This window comes from Octopus bimaculoides, chromosome 12 (genome assembly GCF_001194135.2).
Source record: "Octopus bimaculoides isolate UCB-OBI-ISO-001 chromosome 12, ASM119413v2, whole genome shotgun sequence".
In the NCBI taxonomy this organism is placed as follows: Eukaryota; Metazoa; Mollusca; class Cephalopoda; order Octopoda; family Octopodidae; genus Octopus; species Octopus bimaculoides.
Window position 1 is genome coordinate 7,593,598 of NC_068992.1, and position 11,182 is coordinate 7,604,779.

The 11,182-nt window shown below is 36.6% G+C and overlaps 1 protein-coding gene across 1 annotated transcript in view; it reads left to right on the forward strand.

Annotated features, from left to right (window-relative positions):
- The window catches only part of LOC106870416 (m7GpppN-mRNA hydrolase), a 13,807-nt gene extending 3,777 nt beyond the window's left edge, over positions 1 to 10,030 (forward strand). Inside the window, exons 2-8 of the mRNA XM_014916482.1 lie at positions 473 to 608; positions 1,561 to 1,659; positions 2,479 to 2,631; positions 2,883 to 2,995; positions 3,906 to 4,290; positions 5,161 to 5,179; positions 6,293 to 10,030. Coding sequence (XP_014771968.1) covers positions 473 to 608; positions 1,561 to 1,659; positions 2,479 to 2,631; positions 2,883 to 2,995; positions 3,906 to 4,290; positions 5,161 to 5,179; positions 6,293 to 6,375 — 988 coding nt within the window. The 3' untranslated portion in view covers positions 6,376 to 10,030. The remainder of the gene's footprint in view (positions 1 to 472; positions 609 to 1,560; positions 1,660 to 2,478; positions 2,632 to 2,882; positions 2,996 to 3,905; positions 4,291 to 5,160; positions 5,180 to 6,292) is intronic.
- Positions 10,031 to 11,182: the final 1,152 nt, after the last annotated feature.

Here is an 11,182-nt window from a genome sequence, read left to right on the forward strand (position 1 = left end):
CAAGAATATTCCGTGTGGCTGTGTGGTAAGAAGCTTGAAGTTTGTTTCTCAACCACATGGTTCCAAGTTCAGTCCCACTGTATGGCATCTTTGGCAAGTGTCTTCTATACCCTCAGGCTGACTAAAGCCTTGTGAGTGGATTCGGTAGACAGAAACTGAAAGAAGCCTGTCACGTGTGTGTGTATGTATGTTTGTCCCCCCCACCACTGCTTGACAACTGGTGTTGGTGTGTTTACATCCCTGTAACTTAGCAGTTTGGCAAAAGAGACTGATAGAATAAGTGTCAGGTTTAAAACAAAAAATTGATACTGGAGTTTGATATATCTGACTATAAATTCTTCAAGGTAGTGCCCCAGCATGGCCACATTCTAATGACTGAAACAAGTAAACTTCAATTTATTTATTCCTTTATCACTGATGTGTGTCTGCTGTATATAATTCATAAGAAGTGACTGAATTAATCCTTGACCAGTATTTTAGTATTTCGCCACTGTCCATTTCTCAATCAGTATGCAGAAGAAGTGGACAAACGGTTTGAAGACTGGAAGCAGTACAAGATGAGTGTTCCCACTTACGGTGCCATTATTTTGGATCCTGAGATGAAGTTTGTGAGTGTCACCACTTTAAAAGCATATTTCTGTTTCTGTTTTTTTTTTTTGTAAGTTGGCAGAATTGTTAACATGCTGGATGAAATGCTTAACAGTATTTCGTCTATGTTCTGAGTTCAAATCCCACCAAGGTCAGCTTTGCCCTTCATCCTTCCGGGGTCGATAAATTAAGTACCAGTTACGCACTGAGGTTAATTTAATCGACTATCCCCTTCCCCCAAATTTCAAGCCTTGTGCCTATAGTAGAAAGGATTTTGTAAATTTCATTTCTTTGTCTGTCTGTGATCCCCAACCAAGCAGACCTATATCACTTCAACCACCTTAACCTCCCAGGCATTACATTCTACATCATATAACCCCTACTTAACCCTGTAGCTCCTCTACAACAAGAACCTGCTCTTCCCCAGACTCTTCCCACATAGCAAAATCCCCTTCTAATACACAGATGTAGTTTCCTCCCTCCCTGGGCTTGTTGACTTGCAAGCCATGTGGCAGCCTCGGTAGTGCCAGTGGCATATGTAAAAGCACCCAGTAAAGTGGTTGGCATAAGGAAGAGCACACAGCTGTAGAAACCATGCCAGAGTAAACACTGGAGCATGAGGCAGCAATCCTTTGACTCATTGGATCCTTGTTGAGCCATTCAACCTCTGCCAGCATGGAACAGGGATGTTTATTAAGCAATGATGATGATTAAATTACCTAACGAGTCCTCTTTTCAAGGAAAAGAGGACTCGTTAGTCAACCTAGTCTGAGCTACACAATACTTGACAACAGAATACTTGTTTCTGTATATTGCTGGGTCTTGTCAAAGATGAAAATGAATGTCTTATAAGCCACTAACTTTTATGTAAATCCGAATAGGAAAAATAAACATCATCTTCCATATTATAAACATACATACACGTGCAGATACACATGGGTATTATTTGTGTTCATCATCACTACTTTTCAGGTATTGCTTGTTCAAGGTTACTGGGCCAAATCTAGCTGGGGTTTTCCAAAAGGCAAAATTAATGAAGATGAAACAGAACAAGAATGTGCAGTGAGAGAGGTAAGTACCACAGATATATCTATCATTTTGGTTACGGTTGCCTGGACTAAAACCACACTTTTTCTCTAAATGTTCCTGTTTTCCATACCATTTTTGAGGTCTTCTATTTGTAACTTGACATCAGGAGAAAGTTAATCATTTTGGGTTGTTACCCGACATGAGAATCCTCATGGCTTGTGATCCACAGAAAGAGTTCATTCACTAATTCGTAGTTAGCTTTATTAATTCTCTTCTAGATAGGTAGGAGTCTTTCTTCCCCAGTGGGGCTTTTGTGTGTGTGTGTGTGTTTTCAGACTGTATACTGTACTCTGTGTGGGTAGTGGTGGGCAGAATCTTTCTAGTGTAGCAATTGTTGATGTTTAACCCCCGGTTGACACTGGCTGGGAGTGGAGTCTGTGTATGACTAGCAGAAACAGTGTTGTATTGAATACCTTACTGTATTAGACTCTTTTACATGCAGCAGAATTTGGAAAGCTAGTGTTCTTTGAATGTTTACACTACATACTACTACATCGACTTGTATGCTGGAAATTACAGTATTATAAAATAAGGGTTACAGATTAGTGAGATCAATATGTCAACCAAAAGGCTTTGCAATTATTTAATTGCAGCACTTTACTTCCTGGCCTAAAATCTTGCCTTAAAAATGCCATGCTTCATACCTATTGTAAAAATTATCTGCTGTTATAGTTCTGACCTTGTTGGAGTATATATAAATTGTTACACTTTTTGCAATGTTGCAGGTGTGTATGATTTATCTTTGATTTCATGACTTTGAGGCTGTACCTATCATCTTATCTTTCCCCATCATAATTGCAGGTATTTGAAGAAACTGGCTTCAACATTAGTAAGTTCATCAATTCTAACGATTATTTCGAGAACCAAATGAATGACCAACTTACTCGACTTTATATCATTGCTGGAGTCTCTCTGGACACTGAATTTCAGACCAAAACTCGCAAAGAAATCAAAGTAAGTTACCATTTGTTGTTGTTTTTGATATATTGAAAGAATTAGTAGAGCATCTTACAAAATACTTTAAAGCATTGCTTCTCAACTTTTTTAATATCTGGGCCAGATCCAAAACCTGGATGTGTACATACTCAGTGGCAATCCAACAAGACAGATTAATAAACCGTGTTTTCTTTTCTCTCTCTCTCTCTCTCTTTGTTTTGCATTTTTAATCCTGAGTAAATAATTTTTTTTTTGTATCCTTTCTGTAGTGTATGCAGTGGTTCCCAGTTGATGCACTTCCTGCTCACAAAAAGGATCAAACATGTCGGTCACAACTCAATATGAACTCCAATAACTTCTTCACCATCATTCCATTTATCAAGTATGTCTTTACCTTTTCTTATTATATATGTATCATTATAGGTGCAGGCATGACTGTGTGATTTTAAAGTTTGTTTTCCAGCCACATGATTTGGGTTCAGACCCACTGCATGGCACTTAGGGCAAGTGTCTTCTACTACAGGTCGGCCAAAGCCTTGTAATGGATTTGGTAGATGGAAACTGAAAGAAGCCTCTTGTGTGTGTGTGTGCTACTGTCTTGTTGCCTTGACATCATTTGATAGTTGTAAACAAGTGTCACCATCATGCAAGCTGTGTCCTTTGCAATCTTTCTGTGAAAACTTGTTTTTATGAGGAAATATTACTTCTCTACAGCTGGATGCCTTTCCTGCCATGTTGGCAACAGGAAGGGCATCCAGCTGTAGAAACTCTTTCTCAACAAATTCCATCCAACCCATGCAAGTATGGAAAAGTGGAGGTTAAGATGATGATAATATGTAAATACTTACCCAGGTGGTGAGCTGGCAGAATGTTTAGCAGCATTTTCATCTGTCTTTATGTTCTGAGTTCAAATTCTACTGAGGTCAACTTTACCTTTTATCTTTTTGGGGGTCGGTAAAATAAGTAACAGTTGATGTAATTGACTTGACACTGCTCCCACTCTGTCCTAAATTTAGGCCTTGTGCCTGGAGTAGAAAGGATATATAAATTCTTACTCCTTGCTTCACTCTTTGCAAAAGAGGGAACCTGCCTCCTAGAAATAACTACAATGTTACAATGCATGTGTGGTCAATTAGTCAGCTGGAGGCTGTAGTAAACAGCAATGTGCCACATGGCTGCTAAGCACACTTGTTAACCACACAGCCATGCCTGCACCTCTATATTGAAATGGTTCTTTGCTAACTGACAGTTTCCTTTTTATTACAAAGTCTTTTATTTATTTTTACTGTCAGACAATTGCGGAAATGGATCATGAACAAAAAACAACAGAATCTTGATTTGAAGACCGGGATCCTTGGACCAGTTCCAAACGGTAGCACTGTCACAAATGTAACGATTCCAGTCACTGGCAACTGCCGCCAGTTGACAGATAAGCAGAGGTTAAAGCAACAACAGCTCTACAACCAAAAGCTCTTCAATGACTTTCAGGAATACCAGAAAATGAAAGATGGAAAAATAAATACTGGCCAAGTTTCAGCCAATAATAGTGGTGGCAGTAAGCTGATGTCTGGCAATGGAGACAGTAATCACCTAGCCACAGAAACAGTCAACACTAAATACCAAAGGAACCGGATTCAACAAACAGCCTCACCAAAACAACATTATAAGAAAATACTTGTAAGTGCAACTTCATCGTTTTTGATATTGTTGTATCATCTTGTTGTTGTCTTGCATCTGTTTTGCCATTCTTCAAATAATCTCTAATCAAGCAGAGCTAAGATCAGAGGCATTCCAGCTATGGCTATCATGTCTTTTAGCCAGACATTGATTGAGTTTGTATTTAAAATTACTGCCTTGGACAATGTCTCACTTGTACTGGAACTTAGTCTTTATAATCTGTTGCTCAGTTTATATACCATTGGGTTGTTTTAGCAGAGTCTACTCTGTTGCAAGCATTCACACCATGTATCTCGTTTGAGGGCACCTTCTTTCCACCTTCCATCCCATCAGCCTCAAAAGACTTGTAAAAGGTCCTCTGCACTTCCTTTCCTCACTAAGCAATAAAAGGCAATGTACAAGCCATACAACACATCTTATATGATGGAGGTGGCTTTGTGCCAGATGAAGAGAAGTTAGGGTATGAATGGCTAGTCCACATTACTCCAGAAGAAGCATAGGGTTAGGGTTAGGGTTAGGGTTAGGGTTAGGGTTTCCTGGTTTCACTGCTGTATATACATGGATCTGGTAAGCTGCAGAGTTGTACCTAGTTTCAATGTCAGCTTTGGCATGGTTTCTATGGCTGGATGCCCTTCCCAATGCCAACCACATTACAGTGTGTAATGGGTGCTTTTTTTCATGCCACCAGCACTAGCAAGGTTGCTAAGTAACTAGCAGGACAGGAAAAGAATAGGAAACAGTTTAATCAAATTAAAAATAAATTTATTTTATTGACAAATATCAACTCAAGCTACTTTCCTAAGTATTTACTTTCTCTTTTAATAATTCTCTCTTTTTTGCTATTTCTGATGACATTTTTTTCTGTTTCAGACTCGAGACAAAGATGATGGTAAGTCTCATTTTTTGGTGATTTTCTCTCAGTACCTTTTATAATGTTGTTCTTCTGTCAGTCCAGTCCTTGTTAACTACATGCTCAATCAACCACCCACATAGCCACACAAGCTAGCACATCATCATCATCGTTTAACGTCCGCTTTCCATGCTGGCATGGGTTGGACAGCTTGACAGGAGCTGGCAAGGCCAGGGACCACACCGGGTGACATAGGCTGTTTTTGGCTTGGCTTCTACAACTGTATGCCCTTCCTAACACCACACTCTTTACAGAGTGTACGAGGTACTTTTTATGTGGAACCAGCATCAGTGCTTTTTTGCATGTCTTTCATTTCCAATATTTTGTGGAAACATCTGGCTGTGGGGAAATATTACCTTAGAAGCAGGTCAGTGTTGGTGACAAGAAGGGCATCAGGTTGTAGAAAATTTGCCTCAGCAAATTCCATCTATCCCATGCAAGTGTGGAAAAGTAGACATTAAAACATGGATAATCAACACATTAGATTTAAAAAAAGCAAACAATATTCAAACAATATTTGGCGTTAGGAAGGGAATCCAGCTGTAGAATTGGCATTAGGAAGGGCATCCAGCTGTAGAAACTCTGCCAAATCAGATTGGAGCCTGGTGTAGCCATCTGGTTCCACCAGTCCTCAGTCAAATCGTCCAACCCATGCTAGCATGGAAAGCGGACGTTAAATGAGGATGATGATTCAATGAATGCTAACCTGTAGCTACAACCAACCAAAGAAAGACCATGTGATTGATTGCCATAAAATCATTCACAAATACATTTCTACTTGTGAACTATAGATATGCCTCTATCTTTTTGACTACTACTACTACTACAGCTATATGAGGTCACTTATAAACCCACTCCAAAGTCTGATCTACAATCCTGCTTTGCCCCCTCTTTATCTGTTCTCCTGCTATTACAGGGGTCCCTGTCAACTCACTGTCTTTCTTCAAACTATCGTTTACATTTTTCTCTTTTTTTTTTTGTTTTTAAACTTTTCTTTTAATTATTTTGTAATTGGAACAAAAGTGGAAAACTGATTCAGTAAATATTTTGAAATATTTTCCCATTTTTTGCTTTTTGTTATTTTAATTTCAGGGTACAGCTTGTCTGAGATCACATTAACCAAAGCTCACTCTTGGACCAATTTTAAACTAAATTTCGAAGCGTTATGGACATGAACTTTGCCGCTCTTAAAGTCTTTCTTTTTGTTAGCTCTGGTTTAACAAATGGAAGGAACGAAAAAGAATGATTATATATGCAAGTAAAGAAATGAAATGTCTGAGAAGTTTGCCTGCAGCATCACAATTGTAACAGTGTTGGCATTTAGAATGGCAAAAATTCTTTGGAATTAGGAAGAAAACAAAACAAAACAAAACAGGTTTGCTGGAAAAGGTTACCATATTATGTCACTCACTTGTAATAAGATTGGCTGTGTGTCCATCCAGTTAAAATTTAATTTTTCTGATTGAATAGAATTCACGAGAGAACACTGTATTGAGAGCTCTGCAGGCTGGCTGCTGTGTATTGGAGGTTTTGATTTGAAAACATTTTATCAACATCATGTCTTTGTCTTCAAAATAAGTTTCATCCAGCCAACAATTTTAAAGTCTCTTCATAAATTTTATTAATTTAAACAAGAAACAACAAAAACAACAATTCATATAGTATAAATGATTATTCCAAATCTATGTTAATATTTTTTTTTGTCTAAATACCTCAAGTATTATTTTTAAATAATATATTTCTATTTATTTCTACAATTTGTTAAAACTTGACTGTCAATAGAATACCATATATACCTCAGTTATTCAATAGGCTTATACATACACATATGTGTGTATATGTATAAGCCTGTTGAATATATATATATATATATATATAGTGTATGTAATGTGAAACATATTCTCATGAGTGCATGTTCTTGCATATACACACTCATGCGTACAACAGGAAAGATTTTGTCTGGTAGAATTAAATGAAGCAATGCTAGATAATGGTATATTTAACATATTTTGTATCAGAACCATGTACTCTTCATGTCATCTTGCCAAACTCAAAACTAAAATTTTGTTCCATAGATATTGGTATGGGATTGGTTAATTCTTAGACAGAGCAAGAGATTATTATAATTGTTGGAGGCTTTTTAGAAATCATTTTTGTTGTTTATTAGGATGGTTTTAGCACTGTTGTTGACAGGTCATGTTGGTAGGTTTCTGTGTGTGTGTGTGTTCATTTCATTTGTAAACTGCCATATTGCTATTTAAACCAGCACATACACACACACTCCCCCACATATATAATATCAATATAATATACATGATATCATATGATATAATATGTATGTATTTGTGTACGTGTGTGTGTGCGTGTATATATATATATATATATATATATAATGTACTGTAATGGTTACTCTCATCCATTTCAATATATGAGTGTTTGAAGGAAAGGATTAAGGAAAAATGCAAAGGGATTAAAAATAAAAGAAGCTGTATTTGTTTGCGATGGATGTGTGAATATAATTTGAGTTCAGGGATGGATTTTGCTCTGAAGTCACAAGGGGTGGGGGTGGGGGGCACTGATGATTTTGATTTTTGTCACATATATATATATATATATATATATATACACGCACAAACACACACACACACATCTCATTATGTTTGCTATAGATTGAATCATACATCCACACATTCACATTTTTATGTCTATTGAAATTTATTTTAAATTGATTTTATTTCAATTTTCAAATTCGTGATTACAGGGTATTTGTTTATCATCGTTAAATTTTTACTCCATCCTCCACCCTGTCTCGTAGTCTTTCCATTTATTAATTTTTTTTTTAGACATATTTTCTAAATACATCGAAAGACAATCTTGTGAATTTCAAAATTCATTTGTACCCATTATTTTAAAGATGTGTGAGGGAATAAGAGCAGTTTGTTCTTATTCTTGATCTATTGTGAGATATGGCTGGACTGACTTTCCCTTCACGCACTCTGAAGACAAAACCTTCATTGCTAACCTAGTCACCCATCATGCATTACAAGAAACTTCCATTTCATATTTCTCTTTCTCTGTATGTGTGTGTAAATGTGACTGCTGGTGTTCTGGAAGTTTCATTGTTTTCACAATTGATGTGGGATATATTTTCATCTCATTCATAATTCCAAAAAAGACTTTCATCTTTTTTTGTAGATTTTGTTTCCAACATTTCTGTAACTTCCACAATATACACAAGAGGAAGGTCTATACCTAGCTCATTGCAATTTACTCAAAATATCAATGTATGCTAAGGATATGTGTGCTTTTATAATGAAGGTTCTAGTTGGCCAGTTCTTAACTAAGTTGTTACCCATCGCTATGCTGCTGGTAAAAATATCTGTTAATCATGCATGTACATTCATAAATTGTTCAAATAATGTTTAAATTGACCTTCTCGTGAAGATTAAGAACAGGTTGAACAATAACATTTATTTAAAATACTTGAGCAATATTTCAATATAAACAACATTCCTTGTTAAAGTTCTTTTTCTATCATTTTGTCTCTTCTTGGTTGTGCTGCCAAATTCTGTTTGGTCTGCATATATGCATTGGTTTTCAGGGTCTCCCACTGCTGTTAGCAACATAAAAGTGTCCGTATACGAACACTAGATCAGATAGATACAGTCCACATCTTTCTAAACTTTGTCCTTGACTCTTATTAAGTGACATGAGAAAATTGCAATCTTTGTAGAGTGGCTGGTAAGTCTGTTTCAGAGGGCTAAAGAGGAATTCAAGAAAAGGTCAGTACTGTTCCAGTATCAACACTGTTGACTTGTCCTTTAAAAGTCAGTAAAGTGTCAGTAATGTTGAGTACCGTGTAGTGAGTACTATTGCAGTGACCTTGAATATGATCCTATTTTTTGTAATAACATTACTGGAGCTCCAATCTTGATCTTGATTGTGTGAGGAGGATGACAATATATAATTAGTGAATTCAAAAATTCTGGAGGATAGAGAAAAGATAGATTTTTCTTCTGCCACTGAATCTATACTTCCTGCAGTTTTACCATAATTTTGTCATTTAGCTTATCAACTTTATCACTTTTTTGTTGTTAAAATTGCTCTTGAAGACATCCACTGCTCATTTGTGTAGTACATTGGTAAATTGGCAAAAGAAATTCAAATAACTCTTCTTTGGAACTGGCTGTCATGGAAAATGAAATTATAATGACATCTTTAAATAAGAGATCACCATCAAGTGTTGGGAATCCTTCCTTTGCTTAGTTCCACGAACCAATTTGCATGCTGATTTAGCCGATTATATGTATTAATATCATTGTTATTCAGACAATTTAGAACTCTTGTATTTGTCTATGGATGCAAGACTTTGCAATCACTCCAAAGTAAAGATCTTTTTATGCATGTGTTAATAAGTGAAAGCCAAATGGCTTTGAGATTTACAAGAAGAATTTGTTGTGAATCTCCACCAAGGACCAATAATTTTCCTTCCAGGAATTGCTTATTGTTCATGAGATCCTGAAGTGTGCAATTTAAAGTTTCAAGATATCAGTGGCACATTGGGGCTCCATCCCTCACCAACAGCTGAGCATTGTATAGAAGGCACCCAGTTGCATCATTAGGCAAAAAGAAAACACATTGAAGTTGATATTACTAGAATGTGGAACTTGAAGCAGGAATGAACTGTGCAACCGAGCTTTAGCAGTGATATCAAAGGAAGCTGTAGCAAGGGCAATTCCACTTTTTTTATGAACATAAGACAGCAGTAAGTTTAACCGGAGCGTCTTGCCTGTTCCTCCTGGAGCATCAATAAATAGCAAATTCCCTTCATTGTTGTCAATTTTTGTTTTCACTGTTTCAAAGCCAATCCTCTGTTCATTGTTGAGCATGTCAGTGCGATGATGGTTGTAGGCTTCTGTTGAAGGATCTATTTTTTCTTGATTGACAGATGCAGTTAGTTCAGCGACAAGTAAATCATAATCATCTGTTAAATGGTAATACTGAATTAATTGATGATTCAGCACAACACAGCATGTCATTAACAGCTGCTTCTGTTGCCAGCTTGGAAGTCATTGTTTCTCTTCTATAATGCAGAAAGTCTTCAGACAGATTATTATAGAACGTGTTATATAATGTTAGAGGCTTAGATGCATAATGGAGGTGAAGAATTGTCTCAAATAACTTTCTGAGCTGGTTAGAAGACTAAGTTACAGTTGCCTCATTTATGCACACTTTTCATTCTTGGTCATTTTCAAGAAGATTCATAGACTAACACACATGTTTAAAGCTTTCACATGTTACATTGACTGTCAGCAGATCTTCAAAACTTGTAACTCCAATCCTATGAAAAAGCAACAATCTCATAGAGAAGAGTTCTCCCTGAGACGGATGGACAGAGTGAACTCTACCAATTGTCTGTGGTATTCCTTTTGGTTGCCTTACTCTCCTTTGCCAGGTCTTACTTGATGACTGCCGTATATAAAACTCAGGCAAGTTATAACAGAGAATACTTCTTGCTTTTGGATCTTCATGATTCTTAGCAAAGTAAGCAGTGAGTTTAGTTGTTTGAGCTTGCTGTAAAGCATATTCCAGGTCGTTTATATTGAAAACGACAAATGATTGATTGGGCAAGTGAATCTGAAGGCATTCAACAGGACTTCTTTTGTTGAATTAGAAGTTCAAAAAATCTCCATGTTTCATAATTTGTGATCTTGTCTTGTGTTGCATTGCCATTCATCATTAATATGAACTTTGTATGTCTGTTGTAGCCAGGTGTTATAGAGGACCAAGTGTCCATCTATCATGTATTTCTTCATCAAACTGAATAGAACAGCTGTATCGCGAAGTTCAGCAAAGACAACTTTGTCAATTCCTTGCCATGAATTGTGACCGTTTTCTATTATAAATAGAAAGTGACAATGAGGTAGACCTCTTTTTTTGAAATTCAATTGTGCTCACATAAGCCACTAACTTTTCCAAAAC